An 11487-nucleotide genomic window follows, 5' to 3' on the forward strand; every position below is an offset into this window, starting at 1 on the left:
ACTCACGTCAGTAAGAAAGACTTCATCTCCCAGAATGCTTTGCTCTTTACCCCTCTGCCTCTCCGTTTGTCCAATCCTGCAAATGTGTACGTGTAGAAACGTGATGCGAACACGCTGAGAAGTTTGTTTTGGATGCAGCTCAGTGATGGTATGTTAAGTTAAATTACACACAACGAGCGACCAATAATTTGAGTGAAGTATGTAGAATTTTCACTGTTAGATGGATTTTAAATGTCTATGATTTGTGTGTCTGCATGCAAGATTACAACCCACGTGAGTACATCAGTGTCCACAGGGCTACAGAACTATCACAGTGTTCCATACTGTTGACTTTTATAGCGGAATTTATATTGAATATACGCAGTTCATGCATACAAACTTACAGTAGTGCAAATTGTGCTTTTTTTGCTTTTTTTCTCCATAGTAATATTTGTCATAACACAAAACTCAATGATACAGACGTATGTTTAAAACACTTCACCATGTAACCTACAGTCACGGTGTTCCGTACATCTTTTGCACTGTTACAAATGCATTTCAGTGAAACGACGTGGCAGGCAGACTGATAGTCTCGATTGCCGGTGTAATAACTTACCAGAATTTAGTTCCAATTCAACTATTCATTCATTTTAGTGAAGGCTTAATTCTGGTTGCCTGGAAACATGGAAACATTTGGCCCAATGCAGAAATACCGCCTGTCCAGGGCATTACTCATATACACATACACCGATCAACTATAACATTAAAACCACCTCCTTGTTTCTCACTGTCCATTTTATCAGCTCCACTTACCATATAGAAGCACTTTGTAGTTCTACAATTACTGACTGTAGTCCATCTGTTTCTCTGCATGTTTTGTTAGCCCCCTTTCACCCTGTTCTTCAATGGTCAGGACCTCTACAGGACCACCACAGAGCAGGTATTATTTAGGTGGTGGATCATTCTCAGCACTGCAGTGACACTGACATGGTGGTGGTGTGTTAGTGTGTGTTGTGCTGGTATGAGTGGATAAGACACAGCAGCGCTGATGGAGTTTTAAAACACCTTACTGTCACTGCTGGACTGAGAATAGTCCACCGACCAAAAATATCCAGCCAACAGCACCCTGTGGGCAGCGTCCTGTGATCACTGATGAAGGTCTAGAAGATGACCAACTCAAACAGCAGCAATAGATGAGCGATCGTCTCTGACTTTACTTCTACAAGGTGGACCAACTAGGTAGGAGTGTCAAATAGAGCCCTGCTGTGTCTGATCCACTCATACCAGCACAACACACAATACCACCATGTCAGTGTCACTGCAGTGCTGAGAATCATCCACCACCTACATAATATCTGCTCTGTGGTGGTCTTGTGGGGGTCCTGACCATTGAAGAACAGGGTGAAAGCAGGCTAAAAAGTTATGTAGAGAAACAGATGGACTACAGTCAGTTATTGTAGAACTACAAAGTTCTTCTATATGGTAAGTGGAGCTGATAAATGGACAGTGAGTGTAGAAACCAGGAGGTGGTTTTAATGTTATGGCTGATCAGTGTACATCTGTTCATCCACTGGGCTCAATAACTTGCAGCAAGTCCACTATCTGTATGCTTCGTAAAGGTGGCTGGAAACCCACAAAAGCACAGGATAAACAATTAACAAAAACTTCGCACACAGTGTCTGGAAGTGAGGCTCCAACCCAGGCCCTCAGGACTCATGTTCCCGTGTAGCACCCACAACACTTGCTGCACTAAGTTTAAATTTTAACCAGACAAATAAAAAAAACACTAGTAATATTTACATCAATCCTAAATGGTGAATTATCATTACTGTTTAAATCTACTGGTGTTTTATTACTGGTTCTGTGTTGTTTAATTATATTATAAAGCAAATGTCATGAATTAATGTTTTAATGGTGGAGATGAAACAAGAACAGATGCACTTTGCTGCAGTATTTGCTTTGTATTATTTGTATTGTAGGATTTTACACTTTGGTTACATTCATGACAGTGCAGGTACTTACAGGTTACACATGATTAATCATTGCAAGTTAAATGTCAAACACCGTCATGGCAATATTGTACCTCTAATTCATCTCATTTACATGTCTACGAACTTTGGAACTTTCAAACTCCACCTGGGAATCGGACTCAGGACCTTCTTGCTGTAAGGTGACAGCACTATCCACTGTGCTGCTCGAGTATTTACTTGTTTTAATGACCGGAATGTAATCAATACAAATGTATGTGATTAAGCGTTTCATACCTGCATTTAAGTATCTACTGTATCTCCACCCTATACAACACAGGCGTTACTATAAAAGCTTTGTTTTTGTTAGTGTTACATTTAATCCAACAACATACATGCAGAAAAAGGTTGATGTTAATCGTTGTTTCTTAAAAATAGCATTTTATCAGGTCATGCTTGGCTAATCTGGTCATCCCTGAGGAGGATTAGGGATTTCACATTTCAGGAGACTAGGAGAGAGGCTTTACTACACTGAGCTACATTACATCAGGCTCTGCTCACTGCCTTGTTGAGCTCTTCTATAGAACCATCCAAAAGAATGAGAGTAGTTGATGAGTGTAATTACTGAGTTTTATTTTTTAAAGACACATCTAAACTTAAATGTGTGCTCTGTTAACAGACAGGACAAGCATGGAATTAGGAAAAGCCAAACTTCTGAGGACCGGCCTCAATACTTTGCACCAAGCCATTCATCCGGTCCACGGAATAGCATGGACCGACGGCAGACAGGTTTGCCTGACTTCATTGTACTATGTAGCCGGTGAGCCTAAATTTGGTGACACGAATGTAATCGGACAGTTTGAACACGTTTTAGGACTTTTCTGGGGACCTCTGTGCTGCTCTGGTTCTCCTGCTCTCCTTGCTGTGCAGCACAAGAAGCATGTGACAGTGTGGCAGCTCCAGCTCAGCGCCCATGAACAGAACAAACTGCTGTGCACTCAGACTTGTGAAATGAGTGAGCCATTTCCGTTGCTCTCTCAGGGCTGTGCATGGCACCCCAAACAAGACATTTTGACAGTTTTGACTAAACAGGATGCCTCTGTGCTGTTTTCTGTGCGTGTTGATAACCGCCGAGTCAAAGCAGATATCCGTGGAAGTGGTCCGATCCACTGTGCTTGTTGGACTAAAGATGGAACCAGGTTGGTCGTTGCGGTTGGCAGCGCTCTTCACTCGTATATCTGGAACGACATCCAAAAAAGTTTGGTTGCCTGCTCGTTTTGTCCCGTTTTTGATGTGGGAGGCTACATCTGTTCCATTAAGTCTACGGATGAGGCTCAGGTGGCTGTTGCAACAGAACTACCACTGGATAAAATCTGTGGGCTAAACGCTGGTGTTGCCTTTGACCTGCCGAACGAATCAGAGCCACCATCCCCGCATCATTCGCCACTCGTTATGTCGGATGAAGACATTTGCTCAGAATCAAGAAGAAGGTCGTTCGATTTTGAGCGTTCTGCCCATGGGTTCGCGTCATCCGGACCGATCGATCTTACGCACATTTTGGCTAAACATCGTAAGTCAGATCCGAGCCCGCTGATTCACCTGAGACGACGAGATCATTTGACAGGATCAGGTCAAGACGTGTCTTATTTGATTTTGGTCAATTATGAGAGAAAGGTCACTACCTCAAGGAAAGTAAGCATCCCGGGTATCTTGGTCCCAGATATTCTTGACTTTGACCCTCAAGGAAACACAGTAGCAGTGGCTTCCAATGCCTGTAGCATGATTCTGGTCTACTCTATCAAGCCGTCCTCGATGCCCAACGTACAGCAGATTTACTTGCGCAAGAATGAAAGACCTAAAGGGTTATGCTTCCTCAGTGGTAAGCTCATCCTGCTCATGCTTGGCCGGCAAAGGTCCAGCGAACCGGTCTTTCTTTCATCCTCTAACACAGACAAATATGTCCTCAGGCTTGCAACCCGAGAACTAGTGTTTGACGAGGATACTACCTCCCCAGTCGTCCAAAAAACAGAATCTTCTAGCAATTTACATGCCGTTAGGAGGCATTCAGAGAACTCTGCTAAAGATCTTTGCCCAAAGGAGCTTATTCTTCCAGGTGGTTCAATAATCCATTCCCCATATAACAGAAGAAGGTTAATTGAGGAAGTGTCTAGCCCTGAGCCAAGCTTGGCAGACATCTCGGACAAAGCCACCTCCAGCACGTCTTCCATCACGCTGGAAAACTACGATATGGATCACATCAGTCGCATGGCAAATCTAGCGGTAGCTGGCAGGGTCAGCCGTGAATCTTCTCAACCGTGTTCTCCTCAGTTTGAAGCTTCTGAAAGGTTGCTTTCTGATTCTGCTCTGCCCAGGAGCAGCCTTACAAAAGAAAAGAATCTGGAACTGTTCACACACAACATGGAGAGGATATTCGAGCGCTTTACTGAAGTGCAGCAGTGTTTATCAGAAATCAAAAACTTTGCACAGAATGGCAAAAAAGTCATCAGCAGCTACCCAGCGGCCTGTGAACCGCAGTATGTCCATGTCACATGTCAGGTATGTTTTAGTTACAATTTAGTTGAAGTTTACATACACTTGTTGACTGTTCTACTCATTTGAATCCTTTTATTAAGGTTTATTGCCCATGCAGTCATTGCCGTTATGTAAACATAACATACATTTCTCTCCCTCTGCCCCACAGAGGCAGCTATCAGAAAACGTGTACACAGATGAAAGGAGATCGGTGCTGTTGTGTGAGGGAAAGTTGTGTCTTCGAGTTGTTCAGGAACTTTTCAACCTGACCGTTGTGGAAATGATGCATGGTATGTTGTGTACTGATCTTTATTACATTAGAATCTATTAGGTTCTATATTAGATTTATGCGCAAGTCTTTCCGTGATGGAGTAGAACTGTATAGGGTAAGAGGTGGCTTTATGTACAGCACTGCAACTACACAAAATAGTTTTACCCCATGTTGTCATTCAGATAAATTTATTTAATTCATTCAACTTTGCATTTTGGCTATTAACTTACTCAGTGGCTTATTCAGTGTCACATACTGTACGTAGTACCACAGGTGGGTGGGCAGAATATTCTGAAATAGTATTGATGGCTCTACTAAATGTATGTAGTAATGTATTGCACTAGTATATAATACAGTGTTAAATTAATATAATATAGTCATTATTGTTAAAAGTAGTAACATGTATACACCCGACAGAATCTTGTGTCCAGTGTTCCCAGATTAGTCTTTACAGTTACCTTGACACTCACCAGGTTAAACCACTTAATAATGATTAGTTTAAATAATCAGTAGTTTAAAGATGATCTACATGCCTTACCTAAAGAGGATACAGACTTTGTGCATTGTGATGTAGATTCAATTTTAATTTGATACATTTGCCATTTTTCCCATCAGTCTACACTTAATTACCTATTATGATAAAAGAGTAAACATGATTTTAGAGGTTTTTTTTTTTAGAAACATACATATAAATCAGAAGCTAAAATCTCTTATTTAAAAGACTAATTCAAAAAAACTCTTTGTGCAGTACTTTATAAGAGCCAATTGACAGCTGCAGTTGTTCTTGGCTATGTCTACAAGCTTTGCATACCTATATTTGGGCAGCTTATCCCATTTTTCATGGCAGATACACTCCGTTGAACAGCCATGTCTCAGGTCTCTTCACGGATGTTAGATTAATTTTAGTCTAGGCTTTGGTCGGCCACTTAAGGACCTTTAGAGAACTAAACCAAAACCACACTGTTTTACTAAAAATTATACTGTTGCCCTAGTCTGAGCTCCACTATAGCGTGCTGTGGCCGCCACCACCACCTAGACAAAGTGCTTGCTGTTCTGTGTAAAGAGTACATTTTTATTAAATCAGACCAGAGAATCAGAGGACCAGAGGACTTTATATGTGGATTCATGGAGTGCTGAAAAGATCTTTGCACCAAACCTTTGGGGCTTCATTAGTATAACAACTGGGGTTTTTATAATCTTACTGACTAAGGCACTCCTGTCTGGATGTCCATTTTGGCCAGCCAAATTTTGGAAGTTTCAGTGTTGTGCCAAACTTCTCATATATTAAAATAATACATGACATTGTGGTCCTGGAAACTTAAAGCTTTAGATATTGTTTTATATCCTTGCCCTGATCTATGTCTTGCAACAATTTAATTAATGGTTTCTTAGACTTTATTTTGTCCTGTAGTGTAAATTGTGAGCTCTCATTGACCTAGGTGTGTGGCTGTCCATATTATGTCCAGTCAAGTCAGCTTGCAACAGGTGGATTAAATGAGTAGATTGATGAGTAAAAATGGCAATTTATATTCAGTCTTTTTGGGATCAAATCGGCAACATGGTGAGCAAAAGGTCTGAATATCTTCTGAATCCACTGTAAGTAGGATATATTAGGGGGTCTTAATTATTTTGTAATAAAACATTAACCAAATACATACAGCGAGGATACCTAAAGTGTGTCATTATACTGTAAATATGAAGCTCATTTGTAAGTGTGTTTGTAATGGTATCAGGAACAGCAGTGTATATAGTTCACGTTTGGACCGTGCTTAAAATAGAGAGAAGATCCTATTTAGGGTTTAGGTCAAATTATAGCTACTCACGTGACACCTGCACCACACAAGTCACCAATGAAACGTTCACCTACCACATGTCCTACAAACCTTATGGATTTAGAAAAAGTTTTACTGTCAGCCGCTCCCAAATTAGGCGTCACTGCATTGGATATTTCTGGTCCAGATATTCGAATTGGCACAGTTTTTATGCCACACGTCTTTCCTGATGCCACCCTGAGAGTTGCACCTCTCAATAGCTAGGCTTTTTGGCCATCCCCCCTCAGACATAGCCAATCATGTCTGAGCCCACCTGAGCGCCCTAATCGTTTATAAATGAATTATGATTGAATAAACTGAACGGATTCGGCCAGTGGCTATTCGGCCATCCCCCGTCAGGCACACCCAGTCATGTCTGAGCCCACCCGAACCTGCTTATGGTTTATAAATGACTTATGATTAAATAAACAGAATGGATTCACCCAGCAGCCAGCCTATTCAGCCATTCCCCCCTCAGGCACACCCAGTCATGTCTGAACCCACCCAAGTGCCCTTAGTCTCAATTTATCTTTAAACAATATCTACCTGCATATTCTGTTTAAATGAAGGCACGTTAAAGGCAGGTTATTCAACAGTCATGTGATTCTGTGTCCAGGACTAACGTGGATCATCTTGGTGGCAGATGCTGATGGATTTGTACCTCTCACTTTCAAACACCAGGAGGAGCTCACGATACGGAACGCAATAAGAAAGTTTCCCATCAGACCTCTCAGCAGCAGTAATGACATAACCTCTGAATAATCCTTCATCTTGTACAGAACAATCAGTTTAAGCATCTTAGCCTTTCCAACACGAGCTCCTCTGACTGTGGAAGCTAAAGGTATATTGGATAACATGTCACAAAGGCTGTGTTCACATTGCAGGAGTGTATCGGACTGTGCAAAAAATGAATCTTACACTGTACAGTAAGTTGTAAATAGTAGTAATACACAATTCAGATATTTCTATTCTTCAGTTTTTAGGTAACGTACTTTGAATAATGATCAATGAATTGCTACCTATAAAATCTAACATTAAAAACGTCTTGTTTATTATTGATATTAAAGTGCAGTGTACAACACACTTTAAGTAGTGTTGGCACCTTACAGCTCCAGGGACTTGGGTTAGATCCTGATCTGTGGATTTGGCACCTTATAGCTCCAGGGACTTGGGTTAGACCCTGATCTTAATGTGAAGCTAGGCTTCTCTCTCTATGTCTGCCCAGCTATAACGATTCCTCTCACCTCCCAAAAATGACAGTAGGTGGATTAGCCACTTTAAATTGGCCCTGGATTTGAGTGAGTGAAACTAACAGAGCGCACATGATGCTCTACACCAGACATGTCAAACTCAAGGCCCGCGAGCCAAATTCATCCCGAGGTACAATTATATCCGGCCTGCCAGTATATAGGACAAACCGCTTATACTACAAGTACCAGGATGCACTGCAACAGCGAGCATGGCAAGGCCTGCAAGCCCAGCTGCACCTTTCCCCCCATTCTATAGCATTTACATTTTTATAGCACATTCGTTCGAGTTCAGAAGTCAATAACACTCATCATTTTTAATTACATTTAAACAAGTCTTCCAAAAGAAATGACAAAAAGAAAGGTGGACTATGAGAACAGGGGCTTTTAAGTCAGGTAGGAGGCAGATTGGTAAACCAGTTTGCTTTGTTTGTGGAGCTGGTCGTGGTCATAATCAAATAATATATTTTTCTTTTGCAGTTTATCCAATATCCTGTTTAATAAATGTTGGCCCTCACAGCAAGAAGGTCCTGGGTTTGATTTCCAGATGGAGTGGTCCGGGTCCTTTCAGTGTGGAGTTTGCATGTTCTTCTCCGTGTCTGTGCGACTTTCCTTCGGAAACTCCAGTTTCCTCCCACAGTCCAAAGACATGCAAGTGAGGTGAATTGAAGATACAAAACCGTCCATGATCTCGACATAGTATCGATTTTTAATTTTGGTCCTCTCTGACTAAGCTGGACACCTCTGCCCCGCACTGTACTGGCACACTGTTCAGAATATATTGCCAAATTGCAAACACAGTTTAATTTAATGCAAGGAAAGGTTACTAAAGATAAATAATGTTCTCTTTATTAAGCTTAAAATCAGATCACTAAATAATCATTTCTAGCTTATTGTCTGAATAACAATATATCCCATTATACTGTAGAAAAAAGTACATTCACTTATATTATTAGATACATGCTGTGTATATTCAATGCAGATATTTTATAATTTTATATAAAATACAGAAACAAAATGGAAACGCTGAGTTTCAAGAGTAAGAGGTTAATTTTTACAGTGTAACATACACTAACATGTTTCATCCCAGAGTAGAGCTGGAATCTGATGCTGCACGGGATAAACCTATATGCTGTTCAAGTCTTCTCTATGGCAGCTGCAATTCATCGCCTGTGTCCTGAAAACAAACAAACAATTGTATAAAAATATTTTTTAACAGTTTATAGATAAGCACATCCCTTAAGGAAAATACCTTAAATGGCCAAAAATATGTAGACACTCCTTTTTAATAGTGGATTATTTTATTATTATAACTATTTAACCACACCCAGTAAACAAAGGTGGTCCGGGTCCTTTCTCTGCCCGTGTTCGTGTGGGTTTCCTCCGGGTGCTCCAGTTTCCTCCCACAGTCCAAAGACATGCAAGTGAGGTGGATTGGAGACACTAAATTGCCCAGGACTGTGTTCGATATAATCTTGTGAACTGATGAACCTTGTGTAATGAGTAACTACCGTTTCTGTTATGAATGTAACCAAAGTGTAAAACATGATGTTAAAATCCTAATAAACAAACAAATCCTGCAGTACCCTGCGTTTCAGTTGATTCCACTAGATAGCGGGCAATCCAAATACTACCGACCTTTCCTACTTTAACAATGAATGGACCATTATGTCTTATTTGCCAAGAAACAAGACATACGAAAATAACACATATATAAGACAAAGAAATTCAAATAATACAATATCAGCCACCACTTTTCCACCAACACCTGAGATCTGCTGAACTGCCACAACGCTGGCGAAAAAGGGTGATCAACAGCATTCTTCCCAATGAAACTGAATAATGTATGTGGGTAATCTTTACTTCGTAGTTAATTATCCGAGTTTCACATTTAATTTGGATTAGTTCATCACCCAACTGCTGCAGGCCCGGCCTGTCTGTCAAATTTTAAAACCCAGTGTGGCCCATAAGCCAAAAAGTTTGCCCACCACTGGTACATATACTGTTTATACTCAATTTATTGTCCTGCACAACACAATCTTGTTGCTGGTCTTATATAGTGTGTTAGAAATTATCTTACTATTGTACAGTAGAAAAGTAATTATACACCGATCAGCCATAACATTAAAACCACCTCCTGGTTTCTACACACACTGTCCATTTTATCAGCTCCACTTACCATATAGGAGCACTTTGTAGTTCTACAATTACTGACTGTAGTCCATCTGTTTCTCTACATACCTTTCACCCTTTCAGCCTGCTTTTACCCTGTTCTTCAATGGTCAGGACCACTACAGAGCAGGTATTATTTGGGTGGTTGATCATTCTCAGCACTGCAGTGACACTGACATGGTGGTGGTGTGTTAGTGTGTGTTGTGCTGGTATGAGTGGATAAGACACAGCAATGCTGACGGAGTTTTTAAACACCTCACTGTCCCTGCTGGACTGAGAATAGTCCACCAACCAAAAACATTCAGCCAACAGCGCCTCGTGGGCAGCGTCCTGTGACCACTGATGAAGGTCTAGAAGATGACCAACTCAAACTGTGCAGCAACAGATGAGTGATCGTCTCTAACTTTACATCTACAAGGTGGACTAACCAGGTAGGAGAGTCTCATAGAGTGGACAGTGAGTGGACATGGTATTTAAAAACTCCAGCAGCGCCGCTCAGGTGGCGCAGCGGTAAAAAGAAACGCGCTGCAACCAGGGCTGGATTCTGAGAAGCATGGTATCGAAGCCTTGCTTTACCGGTTCGAAGCTGAGTGGCTATATGAGCAACGATTGGCCGGTTGCTCATGTGGGGGGTGGGACAAAGAACCGGATGTGGGTCTCTCTCTGTCAGAATGCGATTGCGTTCTCTGCCGGCTGATTGGAGGCGCTTACACGGAGATGGGAGGGGGTGCCCTTGGGGTGTGTCTCTCCGCATGCAATGCAAGGTGGCGCCAAACTCGTCAATGTGTGGGTGGCAAAGATGCATCTGGCTGCTGCTCGTGTTTCGGAGGGGATGCGGGTTAGCTTCGGTCACCTCCGTCAGGGCAGGGTTCGGCATAGACAGAGAGGAAGCACGATGCTAATTGAACAATTGCATGCGCTAAAAAGGGGAGAAAAAGAAAAAGAAAAAACCTCCAGCAGCGCTGCTGTGTCTGATCGACTCATACCAGCACAACACACATTAACACACCACCACCATGTCATTGTCACTGCAGTGCTGAGAATGATCCACCACCTAAAAAATACCTGCTCTGTGGTGGTAATGTGGGGGTCCTGACCATTGAAGAACAGGGTGAAAGCAGGTTAAAATGGTATGTGGAGAAATAGATGGACTACAGTCAGCAATTGTAGAACTACAAAGTGCTTCTATATGGTAAGTGGAGCTGATAAAATGGACAGTGTGAGTAAAAACCAGGAGGTGGTTTTAATGTTATGGCTGATCAGTGTATACTGTTTATACTCAATTTATTGTCCTGTTCACCACAATCTTGTTGCTGGTTCTATGTGTTCTATGGTCCCATTACTGTAGAATAGTAATTGTTCTTTTATATTCCATATGTCTTTTTTTTTTACCCTTTGTTATTTATTTGTATTTACTGGAGGTGTATGTGCTGCTGTAAGACCCGCATTTCCCCATGTGGATCAATAAAAGAACCTTATGTTACATGAAATACAAATAGAAAATGTAA

At 41.4% G+C, this 11487-nt stretch overlaps 1 protein-coding gene across 1 annotated transcript; it reads left to right on the forward strand.

Moving 5' to 3' along the window:
• The first annotated feature begins 97 nt into the window (after positions 1 to 97).
• On the forward strand, positions 98 to 7573 carry wdcp (WD repeat and coiled coil containing). Its single transcript, XM_063001367.1, has 4 exons — positions 98 to 148; positions 2626 to 4502; positions 4648 to 4768; positions 7177 to 7573. Exons 1-4 carry the CDS (start codon positions 133 to 135, stop codon positions 7320 to 7322), a joined length of 2160 nt encoding a protein of 719 aa, XP_062857437.1. The 5' UTR covers positions 98 to 132; the 3' UTR covers positions 7323 to 7573.
• The last annotated feature ends 3914 nt before the right edge of the window (positions 7574 to 11487 follow it).

Source organism: Trichomycterus rosablanca, chromosome 9, assembly GCF_030014385.1.
Source record: "Trichomycterus rosablanca isolate fTriRos1 chromosome 9, fTriRos1.hap1, whole genome shotgun sequence".
NCBI lineage: Eukaryota > Metazoa > Chordata > Actinopteri > Siluriformes > Trichomycteridae > Trichomycterus > Trichomycterus rosablanca.

Bases quoted from the DNA above. Each gene is read 5' to 3' on its own strand.
- wdcp (XM_063001367.1), top strand. The intron at 4,503-4,647 runs GTATGTTTTAGT...TCTGCCCCACAG, and splicing joins ATGTCCATGTCACATGTCAG to AGGCAGCTATCAGAAAACGT. The intron at 4,769-7,176 runs GTATGTTGTGTA...TTCTGTGTCCAG, and splicing joins CGTTGTGGAAATGATGCATG to GACTAACGTGGATCATCTTG.